The sequence below is a fragment of the Pleurodeles waltl genome, chromosome 1_1, assembly GCF_031143425.1.
Source record: "Pleurodeles waltl isolate 20211129_DDA chromosome 1_1, aPleWal1.hap1.20221129, whole genome shotgun sequence".
NCBI classification, from domain to species: Eukaryota; Metazoa; Chordata; class Amphibia; order Caudata; family Salamandridae; genus Pleurodeles; species Pleurodeles waltl.
Window position 1 is genome coordinate 463,313,095 of NC_090436.1, and position 16,033 is coordinate 463,329,127.

General features: G+C 45.1%; 1 protein-coding gene across 1 annotated transcript in view; it reads right to left on the reverse strand.

Moving 5' to 3' along the window:
* Positions 1 to 16,033, reverse strand: part of EDIL3 (EGF like repeats and discoidin domains 3) — a 1,526,861-nt gene that overhangs the window by 652,809 nt on the left and 858,019 nt on the right. Inside the window, exon 6 of the mRNA XM_069224820.1 lies at positions 14,233 to 14,346. Within this exon, the coding sequence (XP_069080921.1) occupies positions 14,233 to 14,346 (114 nt within the window). The remainder of the gene's footprint in view (positions 1 to 14,232; positions 14,347 to 16,033) is intronic.

The window sequence follows — 16,033 nt, forward strand, 5'->3', positions numbered from 1 at the left end:
AGAGAATGCTACTATTGCCACAGAATGGGCTCCATGGCCGACAGATGTCAGATAAAGGCATATCACAATCAAAGGTTGAAGAGCCGGGGCCAGTCCCCACAAAATCTTCATCCACAAAACCAAGCCCAGGGAAAGCTGAATGCACCTTAGATTCAGCCACAGGGAAGTCAGTCTTCTGCTGCCCCACTGCAACAGGGGTAAGGTAGTTGGATGAACATGTGGCAACAGCAACTACAAACAGGGAACCCAGCCCAATAAGGTCCGGGGCCACAACCACGGCAGGCGGGGTAACTGTTTGGGGAAGCAATGCCTTCACACACTCCTAGAATCCAAATGTGCAGTAAAGTTAATACCACCAATGAGAAGCATCCATTCATGCACACCTTCAAATTTGCTCCACTAAACTTAAATAGAAGGACAAATGACACAACCTTAGAAATTCAAGCCTTTACAAGCAATCAGGAAGCTCGGGCTGCTGCATGTGTTTTGTTGATTTGGCATCCTCACTAAAATTCGCCATTCAGGGTGCCTGCAGGAGCATAGGCCCCAATCTGGTGCTGATCCCCCAAGGTGGGATAGTCTGGCCACACCCCAATGGGAGGGCAGTCTGACAAATGGGGCAGGGCGTCTCCCTGACCAGTGCTTAAAAGCAGGCACCCCAGGTCCTTGCACCCACAAGTCAATGGGGGTGAGTTCCAATCACCAAATTGAAAGGTCCTCATTCTCGGGCACCCAGCCTGGGACCAAAATTCCTTCATGGTGCATGGCCCCAACAGTGCCCACAGAAACCTAAACAACTTCCAGCTGAATGGAGGACCCCTTTTTGTTCCAAAATGAAGCTGTCCTCCAGTGTCGAGAGCCTTTTTTCCTGCACATATGGGATAGGGAAGATCCCATCACCTCCACAGCACACGCACAGAATCCAACAGATAGCGAAGCAGTGCATGGCACCGAGCCATTAGAGGGTGGACAGGGTTCACCAGAACAGCCAGCCATCATAGTCCATTACCGTAATTTAGGAAAAAGTCGACGAGTTATTGCGTTGCACCGGACTTTACATGCAGCAATATTTTGCCTCCACTTTTCCCTTCGAGGGAGAGGGGATTGCCGGGGAAAGGGAAGTCCAAAAAGGCCCATCACAGTTCCAAGCAGGTAGAACACAGAGAAATGCTCAGCCCCATATCAGGCCTAGCAATCAGCCAAACAAAAACTTACACACAGCGTGTGAAGGAAGCCCAATTCAGAGGTACATGGAGGCAGTGGAACACTTCTCCAGCCCCGTTCGGTTCATGACAGTTGGAGATAACAGAACATGTGATGATCAAGGGAGGCAACCAAAGACCGCCCAAAACAAGCCCAAAATAAGCCTCTAGAAAAGGGGCATAGTCAAGACACCTGGTGCCACCAGGGTGGGTCACATTACATGCAACATGCTGGGACTAGAGGGGTATACACATGATCTCAGAGCACGTTGCAATCACCAAATAATGTTTGGTTGGAATGCGCAGGCCCTTTATACATTGTCACATGCATGTGTAGGTTGGAGGACACAAGCCGCACCAATGACACCCACATTAACACATGATGAAACTGGGGAGCCGGTGATGCTCACAGAGGGCTAGTTAATAATTAAAGCACCCACATGCTCCTAGCTCACCCTGTAAAAAATAAAAATGCTTTACCACTGTACACCACGTCGGGCACGGAGAGAGTGGGGAGGTCCAACAACCCAAAAAATGAATATGCCATGAACAATAACCCTTTTTTTTTCAAAATAGATACCTCAAGTGGGAACAACCTCCGGTGCCTCACTAAAATAGATACAAATTAAGTATGGAAGAAACACACCCCCAAAAGAAAAACACAGGAACCTCTAAAAAATAATTGGCGATGATGCATGCAAGGATGAAATGTTATTTTTTTTTCAAACAGCAAACCAAACCTAGCTCTTATCTAACAGGTCTGTGAGTGAGCTGCTGCCACATGCACCACTTTTACAGCAGACCATCACTTTTTCAGTGGCCACAGCCATACTCCCCCAAAAGCATTAAGTGCTACAAACTGCTTCAAGAAATTTCCACATCAATACTCCCAACAGGGTCCAAAATACAAACTTTTTCAAACTGATACAACTAAAAAAACTCACATCACTAGAAGATTACAGACATCTCCCTTTATAATACCACATTGTTGTATAAGTTAAGTGCTGTTGTACACTTTTATACCCACTGTTTACTAGGGCTGCTGTCTCATCCAGTCAATTCAAAAGAATGGCCTAGTCTAATGGAGTCTATTCGGAATCACTGTGATTCAGTAGGGACTGCCCCATGTCACCTACCATTACACCACACCTAACACTAGCATTCCACATGCACTATGCACCGCCCTTTCACACAAAACATGATATCAGCATATGACCACTGTGGGGCCCAATATATCAGCCAGGTTATGTTATGTCTGTTCGCTGATAACAAATGCAGTAGGCGCAGGCAGGCTTTACTTGTCCCAAGAGGTAGCCAGTGACAAAGCAAAATGCCTTATCAACCTGTATCTATGTAGTTTAAGGGCCAAGATACGACGCCACAGAGTAGAACCCCAGAGAGTAGTATTAAATGTGACCCAATATGAGACCAATCCCACAGTACTATACCTTTACACCGAGCCAAATGATCCGAACTGAGCTAGACAGTGTAGGAGGCTGGACTGGCTTGTAGTGAGTACCAAGGGGTACTTACACCTTGCACCAGGCCCAGGTATCCCTTATTATTGTAGAGGGGTGTCTAGCAGCTTAGGCTGATAGAAAAGGTAGCTTAGCAGAGCAGCTTAGGCTGAACTAGGAGACGAGTGAAGCTCCTACAGTACCACTAGTGTCATATGCACAATATCATAAGAAAACACAATACACAGATATACTAAAAATAAAGGTACTTTATTTTTATGACAATATGCCAAAGTATCTCAGTGAGTACCCTCAGTATGAGGATAGCAAATATACACAAGATATATGCACACAATACCAAAATATGCAGTAATAGCAATAGAAAACAGTGCAAACAATGTATAGTCACAATAGAATGCAATGGGGGCACATAGGGATAGGGGCAACACAAACCATATACTCTAGAAGTGGAATGCGAACCACGAATGGACCCCAAACCTATGTGACCTTGTAGAGGGTCGCTGGGACTGAAAGAAAACAGTGAGGGTTAGAAAAATAGCCCACCCCAAGACCCTGAAAAGTGGGTGCAAAGTGCACCTAAGTTCCCCAAAGAGCACAGAAGTCATGATAGGGGAATTCTGCCAGAAACAACAACACCAGCAATGCAACAACGATGGATTTCCTGACGAGAGTACCTGTGGAACAGGGGGACCAAGTCCAAGAGTCACGATCAAGTCGGGAGTGGGCAGATGCCCAGGAAATGCCAGCTGTGGGTGCAAAGAAGCTGCCACCGGATGGTAGAAGCTGTGGATTCTGTAAGAACGACAAGGGCTAGAAACTTCCCCTTTGGAGGATGGATGTCCCACGTCGAGAAGAATCGTGCAGAAGTATTTCCGTGCAGAAAGACCGCAAACAAGCCTTGCTAGCTGCAATGATTGCGGTTAGGGTTTTTGGATGCTGCTGTGGCCCAGGAGGGACCAGGATGTTGCCAATTGCGTGAGGAGACAGAAGAGGCGCCCAGCAAGAGAAGGAGCCCACTCAGAAGCAAGCAGCACCTGCAGAAGTGCCGGAACAGGCACTACGAAGTGGAGTGAACTGGAGCTCACCTGAAGTTGCACAAGAGGGTCCCACGAAGCCAGAGGGCAACTCAGGAGGTCGTGCAATGCAGGTTAGAGTGCCGGGGACCCAGGCTTGGCTGTGCACAAAGGAAATCCTCGAAGAGTGCACGGGAGCCGGAGTAGCTGCAAAACACACAGTTCCCAGCAATGCAGTCTAGAGTGGGGAGGCAAGGACTTACCTCCACCAAACTTGGACTGAAGAGTCACTGGACTGTGGGAGTCACTTGGACAGAGTTGCTGAGTTCAAGGGACCTCGCTCGTTGTGCTGAGAGGAGACCCAGAGGACCGGTGATGCAGTTCTTTGGTGCCTGCGGTTGCAGGGGGAAGATTCCGTCGACCCACTGGAGATTTCTTCGGAGCTTCTAGTGCAGAGAGGAGGCAGACTACCCCCACAGCATGCACCACCAGGAAAACAGTCGAGAAGGCGGCAGGATCGGCATTACAAGGTCGCAGTAGTCGTCTTTGCTACTTTGTTGCAGTTTTGCAGGCTTCCAGCGCGGTCAGCAGTCGATTCCTTGGCAGAAGGTGAAGAGAGAGATGCAGAGGAACTCTGATGAGCTCTTACATTCGTTATCTAAGGAATTCCCCAAAGCAGAGACCCTAAATAGCCAGAAAAGGAGGTTTGGCTACCTAGGAGAGAGGATAGGCTAGCAACACCTGAAGGAGCCTATCAGAAGGAGTCTCTGACGTCACCTGCTGGCCCTGGCCACTCAGAGCAGTCCAGTGTGCCAGCAGCACCTCTGTTTCCAAGATGGCAGAGGTCTGGAGCACACTGGAGGAGCTCTGGGCACCTCCCAGGGGAGGTGCAGGTCAGGGGAGTGGTCACTCCCCTTTCCTTTGTCCAGTTTCGCGCCAGAGCAGGGCTGAGGGATCCCTGAACCAGTGTAGACTGGCTTATGCAGAGATGGGCACCATCTGTGCCCATCAAAGCATTTCCAGAGGCTGGGGTAGGCTACTGCTCCCCAGCCCTGACACCTTATTCCAAAGGGAGAGGGTGTAACACCCTCTCTCTGAGGAAGTTCTTTGTTCTACCTTCCTGGGCCAAGCCTGGCTGGACCCCAGGAGGGCAGAAACCTGTCTGAGGGTTGGCAGCAGCAGCAGCTGCAGTGAAAGCCCGGGAAAGGTAGTTTGGCAGTACCCGGGTCTGTGCTAGAGACCCGTGGGATCATGAGATTGTCTTACCAATGCCAGGATGGCATTGGGGGGGCAATTCCATGATCTTAGACATGTTACATGGCCATATTCGGAGTTACCATTGTGAAGCTATACATAGGTAGTGACCTATGTATAGTGCACGCGTGTAATGGTGTCCCCTCACTCACAAAGTCCGGGGAATTTGCCCTGAACAATGTGGGGGCACCTTGGCTGGTGCCAGGGTGCCCACACACTAAGTAACTTAGCACCCAACCTTTACCAGGTAAAGGTTAGACATATAGGTGACTTATAAGTTACTTAAGTGCAGTGTAAAATGGCTGTGAAATAACGTGGACGTTATTTCACTCAGGCTGCAGTGGCAGGCCTGTGTAAGAATTGTCAGAGCTCCCTATGGGTGGCAAAAGAAATGCTGCAGCCCATAGGGATCTCCTGGAACCCCAATACCCTGGGTACCTTAGTACCATATACTAGGGGATTATAAGGGTGTTCCCAGTATGCCAATGTAAATTGGTTAAATTGGTCACTAGCCTGTTAGTGACAATTTGTAAAGAGAGAGCATAACCACTGAGGTTCTGGTTAGCAGAGCCTCAGTGGGACAGTTAGGCATCACAGAGGGAACACATACATATAGGTCACAAACTTATGAGCACTGGGGTCCTGACTAGCAGGGTCCCAGTGACACATAACAAACATACTGAAAACATAGGGTTTTCACTATGAGCACTGGGCCCTGGCTAGCAGGATTCCAGTGAGACAGTGAAAACACCTTGACATACACTCACAAACAGGCCAAAAGTGGGGGTAACAAGGCTAGAAAGAGGCTACTTTCTCACAGACAGGATGTGCATTAAGGGGGCCATAGAGGAGGATACTGTTTTGGCCCGAGACTTTCCAGAAAAGAGATTCCTGGAGGTAGTAAAACCACCAAAATATTGCACAAACATGTCCACTCCCACTTCTATCTGTGGTCCCAGCGTGGCCCTTAACATACCTGGGGCTTTCTTCGTTAATAACAAATGGACCCCTGACATGGAGTTCCAGTGTAGGGCCATCCACCTTGATGATACAAAATGGATATCAGTCTCGTAGGGGAGGGCTGAATAACAGCATAGATACCTCATGTCAGGAAATCTTGGATTCTGAGATAGATATACGTGGTTAGAAGGGATGGGATAACCTCTAATTGTACAGAAACTCACAATATACTCCTTGTGTTCAGGGGAAAAGGAACAATTCCACTGGGAACAAATGAAAAGTGCAGCACAATCCTGCACATTCTGGACATGCAATGGGACACCTTCACGCTGTTGGATAGTTACTGGCAATGCAGAAAGTTTACCTACACTCAGCTCATCCCCAGATAGCGTGGTCTCTGCTCCCTTGTCACCATACACACCCTGACCCTGGTCATTCCCAGAGAATATCTGTCAGAGTTGTACCAACACCAATTAAAACAGAAGACCACTCTGTTGCATCAGGCTTGAGAAAAAAGAACTGCTGAATATTTTGACTGGTCTCAGTACAAGGACATATAGAAGGATTCAGACTGTTCTCTGTCACACAAGTATCATCAGGAGGGTCCACACCTTTCTTCACAGTGCAGACAACATCAAACACCCACTGGTTACAAATAACCAAGTGGGGAATGCTCAAGATGATGAACAGCATTGTGCTTGGCCTTTATTTGATCAAGGAAGAACTGAGAGCCATCTGCATCAGGGTAATGCAACACCAATATGTGTTGGACTTAATGACTGCAATGGAGGGAAGAGTGTGCACCAAGATTGGTACTCCTGCTGCACATTTATACCAGGCAAGGACATGGACAACAGAACTCTGACTCTTGCAATCCAATCATAGCACCATTTACAAAAAGATATACATGAGGAGGAAGGTGCCACTGAGCAGGAGTGGTTCACAAAGTGGTTCTCCTGGCTCCCTCGGTGGCTGACCGGTCTGTGCACATCATACTATTATTGCTCCTGTGTGTTTTCCTGTAAGTGGGAGTTTCTTGCTGTAAAAACGCTGTCCTCAAGTTGGGTAGAATGTAAGTGGCTAGGAATGTAGAACAACAAGCCCCCAACAATGTGACTGTCATGAAGTATGAGTTAAATGGTATTGTTGAAAATAAAATGGAGGGCGAATGTTAATATTGTAAAAATTGATGTCAATATGCACCATAATATGTTTGCATAAGAGAACGAAATCACATCACTACTGTCGAATTCACCCATCACGAACTGTCCATCAAACCAGACTCTAAAGTGCGTGGTCAGGCAGGCTCTGAGACATAGAACTGAGGTTACTGAATGACAGGTCACAGGTGGGGCAGCACGCAGCCGGCAGACAAATATGTGAACAGGAAATCAGGTCAGTCCCATAGATAGGTGCAGCTACACCACAACGGTCCCAGGAGATTGGCCCCAATAAAGCACACATGCTAGAGGGATGTGTGCATTCCCAAACACCATAAAGTCTGATGCCACATGTAGTTAGGAATTCTCAGCCAATCAGAACACAGCACACACAGTATACACAGCAGTCATGTGCCCCTCAGGCTGGACATCTGGACACGTTATCCACTGGCCTTCATTGTGTCATGCAAGAAGATGTGTTTTTGGGGTCTAGAATAAATATCAATGATGCCCACATATGGGAGAAAGGTTGTATTGTAGGGTTTTTATTAAATATACTTGTTTCTCAAACAAAATTGCAAATTCTAGATTGTAGTCTCTCAAGAGCCTTTATGGTTTTCAAGCCAAATGCTAGATTGTTGATTTCTCAAGCAGTCTTTAAAGTTTCAGGCCAACACGTGTTTCGTGACCTAAGTCGCTTCCTCAGGGCCAAAGAAATAATCACTATGAATTATCAAAACATCATTATGTAGTAAAGGTTACAAAATTGGAACACAGTGTAGGATAATTTTCAAAATGCAAATTCGAGGCTTAATTGCAGAACTCCAAAATTAAATCTTTGTAAAAAAACAGAATGAAGGAGTTTCAAAAACACAAGATGTGACACCAAATCAAATTGGCATAATAACCAAAGTGTAAGGTATACAGCAGTAAATTAGACTGCTGATCGATAAATTCCTGATCTTACATCTTGTGTTTTTGTTTTGGTCACCAGACACATGCTGGCCTGAAACTTTAGAGATTGCTTAATAAATCAACAAACTAGCCTTTGGCTTAAAACCATAAAAACTGCTTGAGAGACAATGTTTTAGCATGTGCACATTTATATGAGAAACAAGTATATTTAATAAAAACTTTACAATACAACTTCTTTCTTCCATTTGTGGATACTATTAATATTTATTCTAGACCTCAAAAACACAACTTGTTTCTGTCTCCAAGTGACAAGATTTGAGGGTTAATCCTGCATATCATTCGAGGTTGTGGTGTCAATTTTCAAGTTCCCTCTGAATCCCTCTCTTTTTTCGGTGTCCACACAAGGTCGAGGACCACCTGCATTTGTAATCAGGACCTTAGGTCTGACTCCAAGACAAATGTTTACATCCTTGACAAAGAAAGGAATGTTTAAATAGCTTTCTGGTACTCATAGAAATGTACTCACTCAGAGCAATTGTTCTTTGAGACAGTCCTCAGACGTTGGTCCCTTGACTGTTCTCCTGGCCATAGTGTTTCATTAAACAAACTGATCCTACTGTGCCAAACTCCTCTTGTCTTTTAAGGTAAATTCACACTTGAGCAATATTTCAATAATATCAGGATATGGTCTTGCATTACAGTGCGGGCTGCCATGACTTTTCAATGGACTGATTCATTCACCCCTCTATTTGTTTTGTCATATTCATATATACATCTATGTATCCATACACTCACCAATTCACAAATGTATTCATGCACTTACCAACCTATTTACCCATCCTACACAGTTGTGCATTGACTCTTTAACATGTATCGCCCAGGCATGGATCCATGCAACTATTAACAGTCTTTTATTCTCTCTCTCTCACACACACACACAAACACAAACATAAGCACACACACTCCAAAGTCTCAGTCAATGAAGAAGCTCTTTCACATATAAGCAAAGTAGCAGTCTGTTGGAAATGGCCCTTCTTGCAGGGTCATCCCTAAACTTTTTGCCTCCTTCCGCCCAGTTTTTCTGACTTGTTTTTGTTGGCTTTAGTACTCTGGGCACGTTAGCACTGCTAACCAGTGCTAAAGTGCATATGCTCTATGCGTAAATTGTATTAGTGATTGGTTATCCATAAATGGCATTTTTGATTTACTAGTAAGTCCCTAGTAAAGAGCACTATCCGTGTCTAGGGCCTGCAAATCAAATGCTTTTAGTGGGCCTGCAGCACTCGTCGTGCCACCCACCTTAGAAGCCATGTAAACATGACTCAGACCTGCCACCGCAGTGTCTGTGTATGCAGTTTTACACTGCCAATTCGACTTGGCAAGTGTTTACACTTGCCAGGCCCAAACCTTCCCTTTTTATACATGTAAGGCACCCCTAAGGTAGGCCCTAGGTAACCCCATGGGCAGGGTGCAGTACAGTGTATGTTAAAGGTGGGACAGGTACTGATGTGTGTTACATGTCCTAATACTGAAATGCTGCTAAATTCAGGCTTCAGTGGTGCATGCCCTAGCTCTCTCATAGGTTAACATGGGGGTTGTCTTTAAATATTATTGAAGTGCAGATTCTCTTTGAGAGCAGATAGAAATGAGGAGTTTGGAGTCTCTGAACTCACAATTTAAAAATACATATTTAAGTAAAGTTGTTTTTTAGATTGTTAGTTTGAAAATGCCACTTTTAGAAAGTAGGCATTTTCTTGCTTAAACCATGCTGTGACTGCCTGTTTGTGGATTCCCTGGCTGGGTCAGTTTGACTGTTGGGCTGTTTGTGAATCCCCTCTAGACAGTGAGACAAAGGGAGCTGGGGTGTAGCCTGCATATCCCGATGAGCCATCTGTGCTAGAGTGGAGGGAGGAGTGGTTATTTACACCTGAATGGGCTGTGCTTGCCCTCTCACAATGCAGTCTTCATCCTCCTGGTGTGTGTCTGGGTCCTGGCCTGGGCAAGGCAGGATCGTGTAAACAACAGACTTTCCTTTGAAGTATGCCTAATTCAAAGGCAGAAAGGGGTACAAGTATTGGACCCAAAACCCCTGAAGATTACATCACTTCTAAATTCAAGAGGAACCTCTGCCAAGGAGAAGAGCTGAAGAGTTGAGGAGAAGTACTGCCCCTGCCTGTAACTGTGCTTTGTTGGGCTATCCTTCAATTACTGCTTCTGCCTACGAAAGGGGACAAAGACTGGACTTTGTTGGGCATTCCTGCTTGAGAAGGATCTCCAAGAGCTTGAACTGAGCTTGCCTCCTGTTTTAAAGTCTCAGGGCCATCAAAGACTTCCTCTGCCAGCACCTGGACTTTCTGCTGAGACTCCTGCCCTGCCAAGTGGTGCCCTATCCAGCCCCTGGGAACTTGAAAGGTGAAGTTTGCAGACCAGGAGCTGAAAATTCACACACAGAACGCATGCGGGGAAATTTACAATGTACCATCTGCAACGCAGTTGATAAACGGCACGCTGTCGGCTTCGCAGCTAAAATCGACACTCCACCAACATTGTGGCTGGGAGATCGATGCATCGCAGCTGGAGAAACGACATGCAACAGCCGCTTGCGGCTGCTGATAATGACGCAAACCCCACGCAGTGTGGTTTCTAACACCGTGTGACCGGATTTTCCATCCATGGTCCCTGGGCATCAAAGTAATTGTGAACCTGCGCGGATCTGAGGTGCCCCGTCCGGAAATCAACACATTGCTCTCTTGCGAGGGAGAAAAGTGACACATTGTTGACCCAACTGGAGAAGAAACAAAGCACGGCCTCCCTTGGGAGGAAGGAATCGACACATCACTGCCTTTTCGGACGCACTCTCGCCCGTGCGGCTTTCATTTTGATGCTAATCAGATACTTTGTGCAAAATAATCGCTTCCATTGTTTTCTATGGAGTAAGACTCTTATTATTTGAAAATTCATATTTTAACTTGTGTATGTTGGGTTTTTGTTGTTTTGGTCTTGTTTGATTTAGATAAATATTACCTATTTTTCTAAACTGGCGTGGTGTTCATTTTGTAGTGTTTTCACTGTATTACTGTGAGTGTTGGTACAAATACTTTACACATTGCTTCTGTAGTTAAACCTGCCTGCTCGTGCCAAGCTACCAAGGGGGTGAGTAGGGGTTAACTGAGTATGATTCTTCTTTACCCTGACTAGAGTTAGGGTCCTTGCTTGGATAGGGTGTAACCTGACTGCCAGCCAAAAACCCAATTTCTAACACAGACCATGGGAGCCAATGCATGTTAGATGTGTAATATACAGAGTCTGATAATGTGGTTTAGCCTGATGAAAACTCTGTTAAGTCATTTGTAAGAGTCAAAATGTGAAGTGAAATGCATGTAAAACTGGGTTGGTGTTTTGGGACACAGTTCCAATAGTTTATTAAGCATCAAAGCATGTCTACCAATTTTCACTGAAGCTTATCAGTTAACTTGTCTTACTAAAAATGCTTTCCCTCTAACATATGTGACACATTCACGGAAAAACCATGTTAGTTGTTTTGTGCCATATCTTTGACGCATAATCAAGTGGTTACTCCGTCTTTCCGTCAAAACATAATACTTAGTTTAGGTATCGCTTTCATGTTAAACAAATTGATTAATTGATTCTTTAATAGTTAGACCGATGGGGGCCCTTTTTCATCACTTAGAATATAACTTTAACTATGTTCTTTGGACCCATAGGGCCTAGAGAGATACACTTTAAATTAATCACCAACATTAGTGAGTACTAAAAAACTACAAATGTTGCGCCAAGAACAGGGGTCTCATGAATCCATGGCTACCTGCTGCATCACTCCCAAGTGTAAGGAAGTCTATTGTAAGGCCCATCAACTCACACCTCACTCCTTTCTCAGATATACTCATTCCTCACTAGACTTATTCTCAGATATATTCACCTCCCACTAAGCTCTTCATTTGGATATACTCAATTACTACTAGGCTTTTCTCTCACACATACACTCAACTTTTTCTAAGCTCATCTTTCGGATATGCTTAAGGATCCGTAGGTATATCTCTCTTATACACTCAGCTCTCAATAGACAAATCTCTCAGATGCAGTCAAATCTCACTAGAGCCATCTCTAAACATACAGAACTAGCCCAAGGCTCATCGGTCAAATATGCTCATTTCTAACTGGGCTCATCTTTCAGATATACTCAGCACTCCTAAAATTCATCTGCATCCACAGCTGTGAAAAAATGTCTAAATTATACAGGAAAAACCCCTCTCCCTAGAGGTATTATTCCCATCTAATTGGTTTTGCAGAGACACGGATGCTTTTTACATGCTAGAAATTATACATTTTTGTTTATACGCCATGCCAAATAAAACAACAACAAACAAGTGACAAATACAATACAGCCTGCCTGGCCGCATTGTAAAGATCTTAATTGACAAAGAGATATGGCGGGTCTTAGCTATTCTTTATCCGATGCACAACCGATGGCCCTTCTGCTGCCCAGAGCTCATTTTTATTTATAAGATAGTTGATGAAAGCATATAGGTTGAGCACTTTAGGACCGCTATGGTATTAAATAATTAATATAAAGCTGCACACAGTAGTAGCGTGATGAAATATTCAGTGAATAAATTGTTCTGGGAGAAAGAGGTATTTGAAAAACCTTCCCCTCAAACTATTGTTACGAATATCACGGCATGCGAGATCAGGATTTCAGAGCCGCTTCCTAAAGTCATGGGGATACCTAAGTGAACTTAACTACAAAACAACGAGTCAGAGGGGAGAACGCGTTTCAAAAGTAGACCCAATTCACTGTCCGTGACAGCTTTTTCATTCCGCCAGGTATATACTGGACGAATACATACAACGAAAATGTATCTACTGTTCTTGATGGCCTGCCCGGAGATTGAATGTGAGATGAAGAATACCGACTAGCAGCGCGAAACAACCATAGGGTCAGAGAATCACACGCGTTCACGATTTCAGCATTACTGAAAAATCTGAATCATTTTTTATTTATTTGGCATATCGTATTTGTAGCCTTGTGATTGGCTGCACGCTGCACCGCCAGCTCACCACAGAGACCGCTCCTTCGTGATCAAACGTACATACCGCAGTACCAGATGATGACGGGGTTGGGTTGCTAATGAGAAACGATGCACGGCAGAACACGGAGGGGCACCGCAGGCCATCTTCTACGCCAGCAGCGCCCACTTTGACAGGCCGATGCAGGCGCACGGCTTTCCGGCATAAAGTGTAAGAGTGAAATGGCAATTCCACGACGTAGGTGGGCTGGCAAGGATTGAACCAGGCGATGTGAGCTCTTAGTGACCTGGTCTGGGTACAAGACGCATCTGAAACGTGACAGTCCTACGTCATATAAGACATTTAAGGTCTAGACTGTCGGAGTACAGTTGTGATCTACTATTAAGCACAACGTAGCACAAGTTATTTTACAATATTTACAGTATATTGCTAGACAAATGCAAGCCAAGAAAATGTATTTTCATGGCCTAATTTGCACAGTGCTAAGCTAAAAAAAAACAGGATCCTCCAATTTGGTTTGTTTTATTCTGTGTAAAATATGGAACCGCGTTTTTACCAACTCTAATAGGGATACAATCAAATCAAGTGCAAAAACAAACTACCCATCATCGTTTTCTGCAACTGCGGCATTTTGGAGTGACATGAATTCTCTTTACTGCTCATGTGTGGTTACCACTCTGCAAGGTTGCCATGGAAAGCAAACATATACATCACATGAGCAATATATGCACAAGTCCAGGAGTCAGCTCAAGCTGGCATAACAGAGTCCCGAATTACATTAACCCTGCCAGGGGGCTCGTGATAGAGACTGTAACAGCCGTGCACCTTTAATGTGTCAAAACATAAAGCAAATATATGAGTATGATGAAAAGCGCAGCTCTTGGAAGCCGATACAATAAATATGGGGAAATGCAATCACAGAATGTGACAACTGCTGAGGCCAGCGAAGCTCATCTAGTCGCGCCAATTTCTCTGCCTACCTCTTTCTTCCCTGCAGCTTCCAAGATTACTGCTTGGTCTTCAGCTTCACACAAGATCTCTTGGAAATGTCATTATTGCCCAAGTGCTTTTGTCGAAGACTTTTCTAATTCCATCAACTTTTTAAAACAAATTCACACACTCTAAGAGCAGTTTCGTCCATGCATTACATTTTTCATACTAACCCGTACATTTTGGGTCAAAGAAAAAAATATGTACTCACTGTACTGGCAGTTCCTTCCCATGAATTCTCCTGGACATTCACATGAATAGTTGGCGACACGATCCGTACATATGCCCCCGTTCTTGCAGGGCTCGGTCTCACATTCATTTACATCTGTGGAAAAGGAAAACTGGATGAAAATTGGAGATCAACAACCGGGGTACTGCATGCGTGATAAATGTACATGTTCCACAGTGACCGCCATGAAGGAGAAATGAGAAATGTAGGTAAAATCCGTAATGTCACGTCTTGTTCATTGCTATGTATAGGTAATTTAACAAATGCAGATTTAAAAAAAAAACTGTTTTAGGAAAGTTATGCTCATGTAACTGGTTCTGCCTTATGCTTGGTATGAGGCGGTCCACACGCAAGTTTCTGCATGTAAAAATTCCCTCCCACACTCAATGCACCAATATGGAAAATCATTAGCCAGGTGATTGAAACATGCATGTTTATTTATTTCCCAGGATGTTTGGTCTATTGCTGTACAACTTTATGAAGTTATCTGAGAAATTTAATATGCATGAAAAAACGTTAAGGAAATCAAGGACATTCGTGGATGGGTGGAAAGACAGGGTAGTACTGTGGTAATGGAATATGGAGCGTCTTATTTTATGTTCCATTACGGAATAGATTTGGGAGTGGAATGCGGATAGAGATGTTATCGTACGAACAAGAGGAGCGGTGAGATTCATCACATCTTTCTGCTTTGTGTAATCGCTGTGTATCCACTAGGGTTGAATAAAGGAATTACCACTTCTCACATTGGTATGAGTATCTTTGCGATAAGTACAGCTTCCATTAGAACATACTGTGAATTTTGTAAATTAATTCGACATCATGACAAAAAGTTTGCGAACTCTTTACACATAAGTAAGCAACTGAAGCACACAAAAGCAAGTGTAAAGTCCCATGAAGCACATAGATACGAGGGGCACATACGACTTTGGTGGGTGTCAGAGTTGCCTGCCAAAGTCCCACGCCAGGATGACCGCCTATCTGGCCGTCCTTCCGCAGGCCCTATTATGAGTTTCCCGCTGGGCAAGCAGAAACAGCATTTCCACCCGATGGCCAAGCAGGAAACTTACCACAACATTGACGCCGGCTCGTAATTGAGCCGGCGGCAATGTTGCGGTGCGTCAGGTGTGACAGCACCCATTGCACTTTTCACTGCCCGTAATTTGGGCAGTGAAACGCGCGACAGAGCTGTCCATAGGGGCACCTGCAAAGCCCATGCCAAGTGCAGGGGCCCCCATGGAGCCCCAGACACCCTCTTTCTGCCAGCCTTTGCATGGCTGTCCGACCGCCATGCAAAGGCTGGCAGAAAGGGGACTTGTAATCCGGAGGGCAGAGCAGCTTGCAGTGCTGCCCTGGTGGATTACGACCACCTAGACCAGCAGGCTATCGACTAGAGGCAACCTGGTGGTGCCAGCAGTTGGACCGTGGTGGTTCCACCACAGTCATAATATGGAGGCCGGACCGCTGCTTTGGCGGTGGTCCGACCGCCATCGCGAGTCTAGTGGTCCAGGTCATTGTTGAAAGAGTGGAACCAAACAGATTAAAAGGCTCTGGAATCAAAAGATAAAACATAAAGGGCCTGACTTATGTGTTAGCAATAAGGATACTCCATCGCAATGGTCCCAAAGGTAACAGAGTATCCTTACTGCCAACATAATGGTCCACCCATCACATTTAGAAGCAGTTGGATCTTTTGTGTAGATATGGTAGAAATGACACCATCTCCACCATGGCTACACCCCACCGGTAGCCCGACTGAGTAAGGGCCACCAGAGGCTGACCT